General features: G+C 36.1%; 1 protein-coding gene and 1 long non-coding RNA gene across 7 annotated transcripts in view; one reads left to right on the top strand and one right to left on the bottom strand.

The window, feature by feature from the left end:
• On the bottom strand, nucleotides 1–1,972 carry LOC121325504. Its single transcript, XR_005951348.1, has 3 exons — nucleotides 1,879–1,972; nucleotides 1,528–1,623; nucleotides 1–494 (listed from the first exon to the last, which is right to left on the bottom strand). It is a non-coding gene; the product is annotated as an uncharacterized LOC121325504 (long non-coding RNA).
• The window catches only part of washc2c (WASH complex subunit 2C), a 29,565-nt gene extending 12,539 nt beyond the window's left edge, over nucleotides 1–17,026 (top strand). For 3 of the 6 annotated variants that reach the window (XM_041268027.1, XM_041268029.1, XM_041268028.1), the window contains exons 15-32: nucleotides 822–976; nucleotides 1,886–1,993; nucleotides 2,176–2,265; nucleotides 3,228–3,341; nucleotides 4,216–4,341; nucleotides 4,801–4,961; nucleotides 5,508–5,622; nucleotides 5,898–6,071; nucleotides 6,674–6,859; nucleotides 8,632–8,760; nucleotides 9,077–9,190; nucleotides 9,919–10,017; nucleotides 10,262–10,390; nucleotides 10,777–10,839; nucleotides 11,558–11,755; nucleotides 13,629–14,237; nucleotides 14,967–15,147; nucleotides 15,851–17,026. In XM_041268027.1, coding sequence (XP_041123961.1) covers nucleotides 822–976; nucleotides 1,886–1,993; nucleotides 2,176–2,265; nucleotides 3,228–3,341; nucleotides 4,216–4,341; nucleotides 4,801–4,961; nucleotides 5,508–5,622; nucleotides 5,898–6,071; nucleotides 6,674–6,859; nucleotides 8,632–8,760; nucleotides 9,077–9,190; nucleotides 9,919–10,017; nucleotides 10,262–10,390; nucleotides 10,777–10,839; nucleotides 11,558–11,755; nucleotides 13,629–14,237; nucleotides 14,967–15,147; nucleotides 15,851–15,999 — 2,900 coding nt within the window. In that variant the 3' untranslated portion in view covers nucleotides 16,000–17,026. The remainder of the gene's footprint in view (nucleotides 1–821; nucleotides 977–1,885; nucleotides 1,994–2,175; nucleotides 2,266–3,227; nucleotides 3,342–4,215; nucleotides 4,342–4,800; nucleotides 4,962–5,507; nucleotides 5,623–5,897; nucleotides 6,072–6,673; nucleotides 6,860–8,631; nucleotides 8,761–9,076; nucleotides 9,191–9,918; nucleotides 10,018–10,261; nucleotides 10,391–10,776; nucleotides 10,840–11,557; nucleotides 11,756–13,628; nucleotides 14,238–14,966; nucleotides 15,148–15,850) is intronic. The other 3 variants (XM_041268030.1, XM_041268031.1, XM_041268032.1) reach the window with 3 other exon arrangements.
• Nucleotides 17,027–17,452: the final 426 nt, after the last annotated feature.

Raw genomic sequence — 17,452 nt, forward strand, 5'->3', positions numbered from 1 at the left:
TCACTAGCCGTGCTACAAAAAACATTCTCAAAAATATAACAACTCAGCAAAGCAGACCAGACCAGTGGCAGCCTTGGGTAGGCCTTTATACAAGATACTGAAACTATATTATTCATTTTAGCTGGGTTGTATTTTTGCAAGGTTACTTACTGCTGAAAGAGTATTACAATTTAAAAACAAAGCAATGTTGGACATCAACAAGTGTAATAATTAAAAAAAGAGTAAGTGAATAGGAAGGCTGTGTAACCATTAACATGTTTTGAAAAAAAGATTTAAAAATGTGGTATGCACCACTGTTGAGAATCTCCACTAGCATTCTGCTGTGAGTGTTGCATTGGCTCTGGTGCTCCTTTGGGTTAGGGAGGCAAAACCGATAGGGACTGCTTCTCATCGTGCTACAGTATACTCTATCAGCTAGGTGCCAGGTGAGCTCAGGTGGACACCTGCAGGGCTGGCCTTTGTCCTCCAGAGACCCGTTGACATCCGCTTTCGAGCTAGTGGGTGTAAAAGAGGAAATTATTTTGGTCGTGGGATCAGAGGATGTCCTCTGAACCTTCACTTCTACTGGCCTGTGTGGGCAATTGCTGCGATGAAGGAACATAATTGGAAATTTTAAACTGGGGAGAAAATCGGGGATAAAATAATTGGATACACTAAATTTAAACAAAAAACATGACAGATACATAATAATAATATTAAAAACATTTACATGTTCTTTTTGTTTGTATTTTGGACACAAAATACACACAAAGCAGCTGTGAAACAAAACTCTTATTCTTAGAAGAGCAGTAATTACTAATTTTGTATAACTTTTTTTGTAGGATCGGAAACGGTTAAACATAAAGCAGCAGTGGATCTGTTTGGTGCTGATGAGGATGATGATGGAGATATTTTTAATGCAAATCTGAATACTTCAACATCTACAGTTCAGCGCAAAGATAAAAACACAGAAGAGGAGGCACAAATACCTCAGAAGGTAGTTTTACACATAGCATTTTAATCATCTAGGTATTAAATATCACATCTAATTTTTAATAAACTACTCATTGCCGGTTCATATTCTGTACCATTCTGTACAAACTGATAGCACTGATTTTGAATTTAGAGCCTTTTCCTTATATGTATTGGGGAATGCTGATACGGGTAATTGCCTTTCAGAAATATTTATTGCCAGGTATTAAATAAACCCATTCGTTATTGTGTTGATTTCAAAAGTTGTCGCCCTTCCCCCCACATTTACAATTGCGTACCACTCAATGGCAATTAACGTCGGCATTGAGTGTTTTGAAAGCCAGCTGGATTTCCTGTCATCTGGGGCACTGCATTTTTACTGCCATACCAAGGCATTAAACTGAGGCAGAAAATATTATTTTCATTGTCAAACTGTCTTATTTTTCATTGTCCATTAATGTCCTCAGTACGACATTTTTCATTGTCAGTTTACGGCTTTCAGTACGATATTTATTTAGTATTTGCTTTATGTTAACTTAAAATTTAAAAAAAAAATAATAATTGTTACAAATGTACCATTGGTTGAGTTGAAGATTCCTGCTGGAGGCTCCCTTGGCCCTTTTATTCCTGCTGGTAGATTGTACTCTGGGCTGAGACATAAATCACTCGGATCTAAATTTGGAAAAAATACCATTTCTAATAAAATTAAGCTACAGTTGAGCAATCAATATCACTGGATTAACCAGGCACACACTGTTGGTTGCCATACTTAAATAACAATATATTTTAAAAACATATGAGTATTGTACGGAAATACAAATTTGTTCAGAATGGCTAAAAGATGTTCAGTAATAGCACATCCATGACCACCACTGTACAACAGGAAGAGCAGTAAAGGCACTGCTTGATCTCATTCTCCGATATTACCTTATAGATGCCTGCTGGAGCCGTTTCCATGTTTGGACCTGGGACCAAAAACCTTGTGGAAAATCTTCGAAAGCGGCAGTCATCTACAAGTGAAGAATCAGAGAAATCAGTAGAGGTAATCAAAATATAATTTTAAATTTTCACCCCCAGGAGACATGTTTAGGGGTTTTTAGAAAAAATTGACTGAGCTCTTTTTAAAATTTTAAAATCAAGACCTGTGCGTTAAAAAAAAAAAAGAATGTTATGAAAACAAACCATGTGTTAGGTAAAGTGTTAAGCTTTTTAAATATTTTACAGAATGCACCTTCACAAGAAATATTCAAGCCATTAACTAAACCAGTTGAAAAATCACAAGCCAGCCTTTTCTCTGATGAGGAAGATTCACAGGTATGCATGTTGATACATAGCAGTTTGTATGTTTAAATGCTTAGTGCTACATTTGGGGGGAAGAAATACCTGAAGTGAAAAGGTTACTGTACCAAGATGAAAAAAAGTTTTCTTTGCGAACTCCAGTAAACCAATCTGTTGGCAGTCAAATAGTAGGGTGCCTGATGTTTTGAGACAACACAAACAAATTGTTTCATCTGTTGCATCAACTCTTTCCCAGGTACATTCAATTAGTGTTGATTGTCAGGACTTTGACTGATTTAATTGCACTGCATCTTCTCTAGATGAGCTGACATTTCTTCAGCCAAAAAAGCAGGCATAGCAATTCAAGAAGTTACCATAATGAAAAACAGTAAATCTATCGTGAGTTTTGTACTAAAGCAGGGACAGCTGTTGCAGTGGAAAACCGACCCAAACTGACCATTTGAAGAGAGGTGAAAGCAGAAAGCATAGAAGTACTGTAATTGTGAAGTGTACACCTACCCAGACACTGATAGCCAGAGCAATGTGCTACTGAAATAACTGCTGAGAAAATATTTAGGGAATTAAAAATGAAATTTAACGCGGTGTAACTTGATTGCAGAGGTAACACTTTAGTGTCTTAACAAGTTGTTGTATTTTAACCAGTTGAATATGGCAACTTGCTCCTAAACCAATTTTTTGGCCTAGAAGCCATTGGCTCCTAAGTGGAAGTGTTTGTCTGGAGGCCTGCATAGCATTCTAACATTGTAGTAGTAGCAGTACTAAAACTGTTGGGCTTCTAGAATGGCAATGTAGCAACCTTGTGTCACTGCAACAGCCTACAGGAAAAGGCTTCTGTGAAGAAGAGTGCCTGGGAGACAATACTGTTCCTTGTATAGAAAAGAAAACGGTCCCTATTATAACAAGCTTTTGCTTATATCATTTTTTTTTTTTAATTCATAATCACTGAACCAATGATTTTAATTTTAATTTATTGACAGGAGATATTCCCTTCCAATCAAAACACCAATAAAAACAAATCTAACTCTGCACCTTTATCACAAAGCAAAACAAAAAAATCTCTGCTGTCATTTTTTGATGATGAAGAGGAAGAGGTAAGCAAAATGTGTCATTAATACTATAAGTATAGATATGTAATACTATGATGGATATTAAAACCTAGAAAGTCAAAGACTGAATTCACTCAGGTCAGTGGTACCAGGGTCATAAATTGAAGCTGGTTAAAGTTGTGGTAGAGTCTACTAGCGCAATTTCAAAATTGGGGAGAGAGCAATGACAAGAACAGGGGCTTTAACAGTAGTATAATCTGAATAGCATTGCTATGTGAAACTAAACATTTAAACTTAGAGTAATTAGCAGGTTTCTGAAAAATACAGCGTTACACATTACACGTGTTGCTTCAGCTGTTTAAATAATATAACTGTAATTTTTCTAACATCTTGACACTTCTGACTTTAAAGCCTGTTTCAAAGCTCTTTTCAAAATGCTCTAGTGCACTGATAGTGTAAGGATTATTGCCCACATTGTGAAACAGGTAACATAGCAATAACAATTCATGATGTATTATGGAACAGAAAAGCCAGAGCACTCAAACACCAGTGCACTAGAGCGGGTCTTTTGAAAATAGCTTTAAAACGCTTTAAAGTTATAAGTGTAAAAAGTTGTCAATGTTAACCATGAAAGAAAAATTACTGTTACATTATTTAAACACGTCGGGACATATAAAGCTATATATTTTTGGAAACCCCGCTAGTTACTCTTTAACCCATATTAGGCATATAAACTAGTTGCATGCCGACTAGTAAAAGAAATACAATGTGCACTGGTTCACACTTTATCCAGGTTTGACCATATGTTCAGGACAATTCTTGCATATTTCCCAGACTATTCTGCTGATACCCATTCAGTTCTGAAAATTTGAAGTTCGTTTCCGTGTTATTTCACCCCATTCTTTTGGATTTTTTTTAGGATCTCTTTGCGTCTGCATCTTCAAAGAAAGCAGCAGAAATCACTGCAAAAAAATCCCAGGAAACAAAGACACCATCACAGCAAACCAGAAAACCAGTTACTAGCTCACTCTTCAGCGATGATGAGGTAAACAGCAGAACAAGACAAGTAAGCTGATGTTAGTTGTGCCAAATTGTGTGCAGTTATGCGATATAAGCTAATGTCCATTTGGAGCAAGATTGAGACCCCAGACTCATTCAGTTTGTGGCCTTCATGGTTTCTAGCCCCTAAATGGCTAAAATGCACGTTAGTGGCTGACATCAACAGTATTTTTTGGATAAAAGTGTTTACGGGACTAGGTGGTGCCGCAAAGTTGTTAACTATGGTGCCGTTTACATGGATTTCGTTGGTCTTGACCCAAAAAAGTGGGCATCATCACAAAAACACAACACATTGTGACAACAGTTGCTTTAGAATGGATCAGGAATGACTGTCAAGATCTGTGAAGGAAGCTGTCGTTGTACCTACTGTCACAGTGTCTGACTTAAGCCTGTCACTGTGCATCTAAATATTTCATTTCGATCTTGTTTGATCTTCTGTTCTTAGGATCAGTGGGAGAACTCCAAGCAATCTAGTATAGCACAGGGTGACATAAAGAAAGAAAATGCAAAAACTAAAGACACAACAACTCCCAAAGTCCTGCAAAACACCAGCATCTTTGCTGATGATGATGATGAAGACTTGTTTGGGTCTACAAAGGAAGACAGGTAACTTGGTTAGAGAGTGTTTATTATACCACGATTGAGAAGCTGCAGCATTAAAAGAATTATGGCATAATTCTCTATATTGCATGAAAAATCATGGCATAACAAAAAAGCAGAACTGCTTTCATCTGTTTCATCTTAATATTGCAATTTCCAAAGAACTGCTAGGCTGTTAGATTTTGAAACTCTTAAAAGTACCTATCTACTTCAAGATTCAGTTGCTGTGTAATGTAGTCAAAATATTCAAACCTGATGGTATGTGTGTCTTATATGCAGTCTTATCAGTGATGACGGTGACATTGTGCCTCTTATCTCCACTAGTAAGACTATGGATAAGTGTCTATCTAATTCCTAAATCACAGGTTCCCTCCACTCTCTGCATGTAACTTTTCACCATTCCTTTCTGCTTGTCTGTGGAGATCACCTGTTGATACAGCGCACAATCAGAAGGCTGTCAGTCCTTCGGCTCTGTCGTGGGATAATAACCTTTATTTTAAACATGCATTATTGATTACAGTTATATTAAAGCTAAAGTGTTCTTTTCTGTAGACAAAAGAAGCCTCAAAGAGCATCTCTGCTGTTTGAAGAAGATGATGATGAAGACAAGGAATTGTTGTTTAATCATATACCTACAGCCAGTACAACTCCTCCGGAGATGAAACCGGTAAGCACTACAGAGCAATGACATCTATCTGCAGCCTGGCTCATGCTTAGTAATCTACTAAGATTACCTGCTGGAAGAAATGGCGTGAAAACTGTTTGACTGCATAGTAAAAATGTATTTAAAAAACAAAACAATGCAAAGTTAAGCAAAACCAAGAAACTTGCATCAAATGCATATAACCCTGGCTTACTGGTAGTGTTATACAGATGAACCTTCATTTCACAATATAATGCACACGCAGGAAAAGAGACAACATAGTGATTTGTGTTTTGTAGAAACCTCCGGCACCGTCTCTGTTTGACAACAACAAAAAAGATGACTTGTTTGACGAACCAGTAAAATCAAAACCGGCTGTTGAAAAGCCAGAAATCAAGAAGAAGCCTGCTGGAGCAGTCAGCCTGTTTGGAGGAATAGATGTGCTGGTGCAGCCGTCAGAAGACACTGCAAAAGTAAATATGCATATACTTGAAACCATTAGTATTGTCTCATTTCTTTTTTCAGATTTTGTTATTTTCAGTTTTAAGTTTATATAAGTCTATATGAGTATTTTATCCAATAAAAATCGTGATACACTTTTAAAAATATTTTAATTATTAATAATAATTAATCAAATGTAAGATTTCAATATTGATTATTGTTCCCCAGTATGTTTTTCAGCAGCTTATTATCCATGTACCTTTGGTCAATGATTGATGTAATAAAAAAATAAATAGGAATTTATTTATAAAATAAAAAAAAATTAATGTATAAAATTTGGATTTAAATCCAATAAAGCTGAAAATATATATACTCTATTAAAATACATTTTTCCTAACAACCATTCCTAGCTTATCATCTCGATGGTAAAAGCAGTATCATCAGCAGCATGGTTGTTAGCCATCTTGTTCTTTGCAGACTTACACAGTAGCAAAATATTTAATAAACTTAATCTGTTAGTGAGACGGTTAAGCCTTTAGGTCATTATTTTTGATGTGATATTACTGGAAACAAGAAGTTTAAATGTATTTATATGAACTTTAGTGATGTGTAAAGGGGATTGTGCATTTCATAGACTCCTCAAGATGACCTTGAAAATGATGAGTATCTGTATAAAGATTCCCCTCCCCCTCTGGAAGAAGAACCACAGAACAAGAAGAATATACTGAGCTTGTTTGACAGTGAGGAGGAGGAAGAGGAGGAGGAGGAAGTTCAAGGTCCGATGAGATCTAGCAAGAAGCCACTGAAAGACACCCAGAAGGTTAGTGTATTTTATTTTACTCAGACTACTATAAAAGAATATTGATTTAGTTCAGTTTTCAACAGTCTCTAATAAGACACACACTGCCTAAGCATTTTTTGTTTTGAACATGTGGCATAGCAGAGTGCATCATGATCCTCAAACCATTGTGTGCAAATGGTTTGAGGATAATGATAGAGAATTCTGGCATATTCCATGGCCTCCACAATTCTGGGATCTCATCCGAATTTAGCATGTGAAGGATGAACTTGAACAATTTTATTATGTTAAAAAAAATTATAGAGTGTAACAGACCACAAGTGGTTTCAGAGCGCTGCATAGGACATGCATATACATTAAAAAAAAAAAAAAAAACAGCATAAAGCATCAGTATCAGAACATTTTACAATACATTCTCCCGACTGAATTAACGTAACTTGTGAAATAAGAATGTTTTTAGTTTCTTCCTAAAAGGGAGCATTGCAGCGGTAAGACTGAGTTCTATAGGCAGAGCATTCCAAATCTGTGGACCAAGGACCGAAAAAAGCACACGCTCCAAAACGTTTTTGTTTAAAACGTGGCTGATACAGGGATATGGTGTGCGAGGACCTCAAACTCCTAATAGGATTATAAACCTGCAATTTCTCTGTCAGATAGTGAGGCAATTGCTGATAAAGTGCTTTGTGAATTAAGCACAGTAATTTGAATTGTGCACAAAGCTCAATTGGGAGCCAATGTAAATCCAGTAAAAATTTGGGGAAGTTGGATCCCGACGGATCCCTTCGGATCCCTGAATGCCCTGGAGCAGTCTGGTTCGACACTGAGGCAGACCCACATACAGGGTGTTGCCGTAGATGTTACGAGGGCATTCAGAACAGTAGCACAGTCTCTGTCAGAGAAATGGTTTAATCTTTTTGATTGTCTGTAGATGGAACATGCAAGTTTTTACTACTTGTTTTATCTGAGGCAGAAATGACAAAGAATTGTCCAACACTAGACCCAGACTCTTAGTCCTATTCACAGTTCCACTGACAGTTAATGACAATTCCATATGCCTCAGATCGCCAAGTTTAGCTGTCGACCCAACCAGCAAGTATTCTGTTTTGTCAGGGTTAAGTTTCAACCAATTGCCAGACAAGGCCATGTGTTCTGATCAGTTCCCCCAGCGGCTTAACATAGATGTTAAACAGTAGGGAAGATAATACGGACCCCAGTAGGACTCACACGTGACTGGCCTGGCTGAAGAGGAAAAGGGACCCATTGTTATTTTTTGGGAGCGATCAGTCAGAAACGATCTTTAACAGGATTAAAGTGGCCGAACCCCCTCTATCTAGCACGCTAAGTAACTCATCAACAACACACAAGGTAGCTGTCTCAGTACTATGGAAGGGTTGGAATTCATACTGATAATTGTCAAGTAGTCCATTATAACAATCCTCTGTCTAAATCTGTTCACTAATTGAAAGACTTTGACTGCGTGAATTAACATCCCTCAAGACGTGTTCTATTTCTGTCAAGACTGTGATAGGGGCAAATGGTGGCCCTGCACGATATTAGGTACTGGACCTAATAAAGTGACAGTGTATTCATCACTGTGTCACACATTGCCACCAGCGATGCTACTGTAATAACTTCTCAAAAAATAATCTGAAATTTAACACTACCTCTGTGACCATCTGTAACACAACCCTAATGTTCAGTGACTGAAATGTCAAGGACACTGTTCTTACATCTTCATTTCAAAATGACACTTGTGTTCCTAGTTGACACTGAGGATTTCATTTTCTGTTCAGTTGGCTGAGCAGAGGCCTCGCACAAAAAGCACTGGAGTGTTTCAAGATGAGGAGCTGCTCTTTAGCCAGAAACAAGAAAAAGACAACGACCCTGATGTTGATCTCTTTGCCACGGAAGGGAAGACTGGGGTTAGTTTGTCCTTCTTTTACTAGCTGTAAATCGGAATTTTTAATATACTGTGTTTGCAGCAAGGTCATTAGCGTTAATGAGGAACGACACACCAAATACAGAAAAAGAAACCAAAGCTAAAACCGAACATGACTGTAATATTGTATAACCTTGAATTCTAAAAGCACTAAGACCTTTCACGTCAGACTGCAAAGCTAAATAAAATGCTTTTATTGCAAAATGTTTTAGTGCACAAACTGCGTTGTGAACCAGAACAGCTGCTAATTTGAACTCATTGGTAGTTGCGCTCACTTTAAATTGGTCCTTCTTTTCTAGACATATGAAAATCCTGCTGCAAAACCTCAAGAAACAACTCGAGCTTCTAGTGTGAAAGCACCCTTGCTAGATGCTGATGATGATGAGGATGACCTTTTTAGCAAAGCTGTGAAGGTAAATGCATTAAGCCTTAACTTCATGTTGCTCTGGGTAGCTTTGATTAGACTCCAAGCTAAAATGAACGGCTAGATGGTGCTGCCGGTTAACTCAATAGCCTTTTAGTTCTAAAGGTCTCAAAATCAAATGTGGCTAACGTCCCAGTAAAATGCACTTGTTTTGTTACATTTGGGCCCAGTGGTTAATAGTCAACAAAATCTCCATCTAATTTCACACTACTTTTTTTTTTTTCTCAGGGTATTGTTATCCATGTTTTGATGAACAAAATTCATCAGAATTCTGAAGCATTTAAACACAAAAAAGAGTTAAACATTTATTAATAACTAAACAAAGAATATTTCTAGAATAAAAAGGAATTTTCCTTCAATTTTTAGTACTGCCAAATAGTAAACAGCAACTACATTTTAAACGTACAGCACCACCTGTTAGGTGCAATTCTGATCACTTTTACACAGTTCTACAAGTGAACATGCTCCCTTCCGTTCCTGTGAGTGCAAGAACATTATTTTATTACTTGACTGTGTTAAATTAGTATGCATTATTTTAGGGGATTAGTGGTATAGCATCCATTTAGTGATACATATTTACACATTACCAGGAAGTAGTTTTGAAATAAAAAGCAGAATGTTATGCATACTTCACTGAACTGATACGCTACATAAAAAAGCTGCCATCTTACTATTTTATTTTACAATAAGTGATCGTGGAAATACCTTTATTTCCAGACTTTAAAGCCTGCCAAATCATCTACAGCAGCACCTGGATTGTTTGGAGATGATGAAGACGACGACTTATTCAGTGTTGTAAAGCCAAAGCAATCATTGGTAATATTTCACCAATTACAGCAAACGCTCACAAACAATGCGGATTTAAGCAACAAATGTAGCACTTTATTACCTTTTCTGTGGTGCTATGTGTTTAAACTGTAAGACACACAGTCAGAAGACACACCTAGAATCTCAGTAGCAAAAAGAAAAATGTTATTCGCACATTTTGATTCTATTTCCATATGCTATACTTTCTGGAATGTCATTTATGTCAATGTTACACCATTATTTTGAAATTTAGCAACCACCAGAAAAGAAGCTATCGGCATCTGTTAAAGATAATGAAGCTGAATCATCCGAGAAGGTTGTTACTAAACCTCCAGAGCCAAGAAGTGAAACCACAACCCTACCCAAGGCAGAAGAAAATGAGGTAAGGAACGTTCTTCGAGCTATATTTACACTTTGAATACATTTTAGTGTCTACCAGATTTTGTGTGTAGTTCTGTTAACAATTGCTTTTTTTCTTATCGTTTCTTTTTTTGAAAACAAAAAAAAAATATATATATATATATATATATATATATATATATATATTATATATATATATATATATATAAAACTTTTTATTCTTTGTTGCCCTAATAAACATAACATTTTCTTGCAGCAAAAATGTCCATAGTTGTACATTTGCAAAATTGAGTGACTTACTACAACATTTACAAACAAGTGTAATTACTTGATAATTTGTTTTCATTGTTATATGTGTGTTTTGAAGTTTATATATTACATGTAATGTACTCTTATTTAATTGTGCAGAAACCCACAGGGTCAGCTCCTATAAAAAGTAAAGAGCCTTCGTCACGGATTGGAAAACTTCAAGTAATTTTTATTGTCATTTATTTTTCTGTTAAAATCCTATTACCTTACCTATATGGTCTTTCATTTTCCTAGCTTATCCATCTTTACAAGATCTCTGTAAAAACTGCTCCTAAAAGCAAACACATCTCTTGCATTCTCCCTAATCTTTTTTTTTCCCCCTCTGTAAGTGAATTTCCAGCAATCTAAAATCTACTGAAGAGTTTTCATAGACATATATAAGAGAACTTGGGTATTGATTATCTCAGCTGTAGTAAGTATCATTAGCATCCCAACCAAAGTGGGGCACAAGTTTATGTACGTTACTGTCAGAAATTATGTTTTTCTATGACAACGGGGCAGAAGAGATTTGCACAAAATACGACACGCCACTAGGGGTCTCTTTTTAGTGTTTTACTACGCCTTTAATATTTGTTGTTTAATTGTTGAGGTGGTCATTAATCGCTGTAACTTGATAGCTATTGGAAAGTAAGGCTGCAAATGAGATTTAAATCAAATCGAAATGTTTTCAATGGTTACACTAATACAGTAGGACCCACTGAGTATAATACAAAAACACTACAATGCCTAAACTTGCCTTTTAATATAATTCTTTATCACTGTGCTGTTTCTCCTTTTAAATCCTGACTGTTTGTTCATACACTCATTTTAAGAAAAACTGCAAAAAATAAAATAGAAAGGCTTTTTACTTGCTATTAATTTCTGTGTGTCCCTTCTACAGGCTAATTTGGCAATTAACCCAGCCAGTCTCCTCCCTGGCTCTGCCCGCCGGATCCCAGGAGCTGTGAGTGTAACGCCAGGTTTGGGGTCTCTTCCCATTCACTCCGAGGGGACGCAGGTTGCTGCTGCCTCGTCTCGAGAGGTGGGGGTCAGCTTTGATTCTCCAGCTCAGGCCCAAACACTACAGACTGCAATTAAGGTAGGTTACATTGTAACTGTTTTCTCTGTCCTTTTAGGATCCTTGCAATTAGACACTTAGGACAGCATAACTTCTCTTTGAATCAAAATATGTATATTAAAAATAACAATTTTCCAAAATCATGCAGTCTTTAGAAACCAATAATGTAATATTTATGTTATGTAATCATATTGATATGATCACGATTCAAACTTGCTACTAAAAGTATTAATATGTTGTCCATTGTGCTACAGTGTGCTCAAATGTTTAGATATTCAATAGATTTTGTGTATAACTGAAGTCTGTTCCATAAAGCAAGTGCTTTTAAATCTGAGGAAGGGAGAGGCTGGATGTTACTGAGAGCTGTGATTAGCAAATAAATAATTTCTATTTTTACTGCTGTATTCTCATTGTCCTGACAGGAACATTTAGTACTACTTTCATAGGCATGTGACAGGGAGGCTTAGTGGTGACATCAGGTCAGAAGCAGGAACAAGACAAAGGCAGTACTGCAGGTGCAAAGGCACTTGTGTCGATTTATTTTAACACAAAAGGAAAAGTTTTAACAAAAGAAAATCATGAACACTAAACACTCAGGTAGGGATGAGCAATCGCTTTCACTGATCCTGTAGTTTCTGTTTAAACTCACTGTTCACTCTCATACTTGTTCTCTCATACTTCTCCTCTGTACTCCCACCCAGAGTGCAGAGAGCTGCAGGCTTATATGCTGGTGGCCATCTCCCGATTAGCAACAATTAACTCAGGAGATGGTCACCTTCTGCACAAGGTTTTTAATTACTACTGGCAGAGGACGAGCTGCCGACCTCACCTTTTAAATAAAAATAACACATTTAAATAAAAATATCAACAAAACAAAAACACATGGCTATGCTGTCATACATATACTACTATAATACTAATTATAACAACAATAATAACAATAATAATTCAAAACAAATATACTTTATAGGAGCAGGGCTTTGCCCTGCCTCCTTCTCATGTACAGGGCCCCTGGCCCTGTTCAAGGTAAAACGAAGGAGCTTAAGAAATGACTTTGTAATGCACTATTAGATCACACTTAGAGTACTGTATCGAAATCTCATCACCACAGTAACAAAGGGACATTGTTGCTCTGGAAAGAGTCCAATGAAGAGCAACCAGACTAATCTCAGGGTTTCACGTCAAAATGTCTTCTGAATTCACAACATCGGTGGCTTCAATCCAACCTGTTCAATCAGAAACATTTAATTGGTTCCCGACTCCTCTCACAAAGTTCAGTATTTTAATTGGTTAATCAGACCTACCTGCTCACTCTGGCACAGGTTTAGATTCATAAACCTGTTCCCGCCCCTTTGAAGCTTTGCCGGAGCGAGCAGGTAGGACTGATGAACCAATCAAAACATTGAACTTTTGGAGAGGAGTCGGGAACAAATGAAATGATTCCGATTGGACTAAAGCCAACGATGTTGTGAATTCAGATGACATTTTAAAGGGAAGACCTGATGCATAACCGATGTGAAATGAAAATAACTTCGACAAAGAGAGTGACAAGGGTATTGAATAGGTTACCTAGTCATGTTATAGAGGCAGAAGCAGTTGGATCCTTTAAGACCCTTTAACAAAGTTTTGAGATCAACCAGCTACTAGGAACCAGACGAGCATAGATGGGCCGAATGGCCTCCCCTCGCTTGTAAATGTTCTTATATTACTGTTTCTGTCAACTTCCAAATCAATAGATGTCTTGAACAACAAGTCAAGTAGTTAAAAAATTAACAAATTATTCCATGCCAAAGGCAAAGCACTAGGCTGATAAAAACAGAATGTTTTCCTGGAGTTATGATATTGCCTTGCTTTCAGTTAGTTACTTCATTGACAATCACTTTTCTGCTTACAGGGTCGTGCTAAAGTAACTGGAAAACGAAGACCCCAAACAAGAGAAGCTAGGCACTTGGCTGCTCAGCTGTCCGATGAAATGAACGAGTATGGAGGTGCCCAGAGTGTTTCAGGGGCAGAAGCCAGCAGCTCTGCAGTTAACACAAGACCAGCTCACACCCCAGAAACTATTCCTGCTGAAAAGCAACGTTTCCTAAATCCTGCAGTATCCAAACTGCCCACAGAAGATAATAAGCCTGTCCACATTGAGGATACCAAGCCAAAGCTGCCTGAGGTTACTAGTGACCTCTTTGGTTCTGATGATCTGTTTGCCTCAAGCTTGGCACCGAAGCAGGCAGCTGTCCCTAAAACAGAACCAGAAAACCTTGAGAATACAACAAAGCCTCAGCCCCAACCTGTGAAGAAAGAAATGGTCCATTCCATATTTGATGATCAAGGAGGTGATCTCTTTTTGTCATCTAAGCAGAAGAGCTCAAAGAAAGCCAAGTCCATTCCATTCCTGGAGGATGAAGACGACGATCTGTTCGGAGCTGGGAAAAGCACAACAGTTAAAGACTCCAAGCCTGTTGCACAGAAGGAGTCCAAACTGCCAAAACAAGATATTTTTGAGGTATTTCTTTATATTTAATAAAATATATTTTAATGTACAATCAACCAAATGTTGTTATACTGCCGCACACACAGTAACCGGAACAACTATTATTAAATGCAGGGTTCATCATATATAGTAATCCGGAAGTCACAGGCTGCATCACCAAATAAATCAACACCTACTTTAATCTGATATTTTCTCATAACTAAAAACTTTGTTAACATTCAAAGTTAAAGCTTTGGTAAAAGGGTATAGACTCGCCTATTCTGTCTGTACCATACCAACATTTCCTGATTTTAATCAATGTGAATGTCTCCAATTACATTGAATAGAATATGTTGAGAATGCATATTTATAAAAAGATCAACGTGATTATTATTGATAGACCAAGTTACTATAACCTGACACAGCGGTGCATGGAGTCTTGTAATTGGATTGCAGCAACATGTAAGTGTTGCAGAGGACATTAATGCAAACTTTTTTCTTTTTTTTTTTTTAATGAGCTTATATGGCTTTTCGAAATCTTACTGTGAAGTTTTAATTTGAACTAGTCCACAACTTAGAGCCGTACAATACAATTACACAATGACTTCTGTACAAATAACAAACAATAAGTGGCATGGGTCAATTTTGGGGAAATTGGACTCCTATTTTATGTGGGCACTTCTAAATTGCTTTAATTTACCAATGCTTTAATTAATTGCTGTAAGTTAATAAATGGTTATTTATTTATTTATTTATTTCTAGGATGACATCTTTGAAACAGAAGTTGCTAAGCCACCTAAAAATCCTAAAGAGAAAGTCCTTGATTCCTTGTTTGATGGTAACATTGACATATTTGCTGACCTGACAACAACAAAACCAATACCAAAAGAAAAGAAGTCAAAGAAGAAAATGGAAACTAAATCTATATTTAAAGATGATATGGGTGAGTGGTTTATTTTCACAGGAAACAAAAATAGTAAATAATATTTGCACCTCAAAAAAGTTAGAACTATTAATACATATTTTTTAACTTTTGCAAACCTGCATGCTTTTACTAAAGCAACATGTGGTGCCACACTTTCAACACCATAACATGCTAAACTTCTTATTTGCATTGCTATATAAACATCATACATGACTTTCATTATCATTTGGTCACTACACAACTCTGGCCAAAAGTTTTGCATCACCTAGAATTTTAGGATGGAGACATAATTAAAAAAAAAAAAAAAAAATAAACAGTTAGATATTTTATTTAACATCATGTAATCAAAGAAACTACAAAATGATATTGCAGGTCTACTGAAAGGTCTACTCACATTTTGAAATGTCAGTTTTTTTTCATTAAGTATATGGAAAAACACAAAGCTGTATTTAATTCAATATGTTAACGTAATATTATTCAGTAGGTTAGCAATTCTAATACTAATTCTATAAGGTGATAAAGTTTTGGCCATTGCTGTACATGTAGGCATTTGTATGTAGCCTATGTTGCTTTAAATCATCAATACTTATCCACTCTAAATTGTTTAGGAATCATTTTCTGAAAATATATTCTTTATTGCCAAGTTATTTTGTAAAAACTAAAAAATAAGAATGAGTGGATTGATGCATTTGCCAGATTAACATTTGTTTATTTTTTTCAGATGACATCTTTTCATCTGGTATCACAAAAAAGACCGCAAAGCCCCAGTCCAAATCAAAAACCAGCCAACCAGCAAAGGAAACTGACACTACTGACGGAATGGGCCAAAGCATTTTTGACGACCCCCTTAATGCTTTGGGTGGCAAATAAAACATTTCTAGAAGCCAGATTTTTAATGTGGTCTGAGGATCTGTATGATCCCAAATGGGTAGTATGTATTAACACTGTTAATAGCTCAATATAAAATGCATATGGATAGCCTGGAAAGAATTGTTCTTATGTGAGATTGGGTAAACTCCCTGTGACATGCTTAAAAATTGAGTTCATAGTGCTGGGAAATAAATAGAGATGATAGGGAAATATTAAAGATTTAAATTTAAAAGACATAGTTTCCATTAATTTTTTTAAAGTCTGTTCTAGCACTTATATCCGAACCATTTGTTTTATATAGATATACAAATGTATTTAATAAATAATAAGCCTCTTTATACACTAAAGCAGAAGCACATCTGCTGTATCAGAATATTTTAAGATCCCCCTGAAATGTTTGGTAACAAGATTACAATGTTAAATGTCATTTTTATACAAGCTGGACATGTATCATGAAATGTAAGCTTTAAATGGAAAAATTGTGCATGTTATAATTTGATTTCTAAAAACTAAAGAATGGCATTTTTTTCTTTTTTTTTGAGCTGTACTTGACAACCAAGTGCTTGCAATTTTTTTTTATTTCTTCAAAACCTACCATACACTGAACACTACCAGGTAGTCAATACTCACATAATAATAACATTAATAATAACTTTATTATTATTGTTTATTGTTTTTTTAATTGTGTAAAACTAAGCAATAAGAACAATAACAATAGTGCATTTTGATTATTATATATTGTGATCTGGAGACTCGCCACACAGGCTCGCTCTGGTTCTTTTCCCTTCTTTAAACACGACCCAACACGCAGGAGTGGAAGGAACAGCTCTGACACGCACTTTTAATTACAGAAAATAAATAAAAACAAAACAAACACCTAGGTCTGTTTTGAGCACTAACCATAACTGGAACCTAAACTATACAACAGGACAGCTAAGCTGTTTACCTGTGAACACACAAAACCAGAACACACAAAGGCTTTTACACAGTACCTTTTTTTTCTTACGGTTGAAAGAACCATCAACCGGGCCCTACACACAGCAGCAGCAGCCCTGAGCACACTGGTTGCTTTCTTTAAATATCTTGCACCTGGCTCTAATTTACAGTGATAGCCAGGTGCAGGGGATAATTAGCAATAAAACAATTAACAGAAATCTAATTAAATTAAACCAATGTGCATTTACACATGTTTTAGGCAGGGAGGAATCTAACCCTCTCCCTGCTATCTTACCTTATCAATATATATATATATATATATATATATATATATATATATATATATATATATATATATATATATATATATATATATATATATATACAGCTCTGGAAAAAATTAAGAGACCACTGCAAAATTATCAGTTTCTCTGGTTTTACTATTTATAGGTATGTGTTTGGGTAAAATGAACATTTTTGTTTTATTCTATAAACTACTGACAACATTTCTCCCAAA

Source organism: Polyodon spathula, chromosome 13 (assembly GCF_017654505.1).
Source record: "Polyodon spathula isolate WHYD16114869_AA chromosome 13, ASM1765450v1, whole genome shotgun sequence".
Lineage (NCBI taxonomy): Eukaryota > Metazoa > Chordata > Actinopteri > Acipenseriformes > Polyodontidae > Polyodon > Polyodon spathula.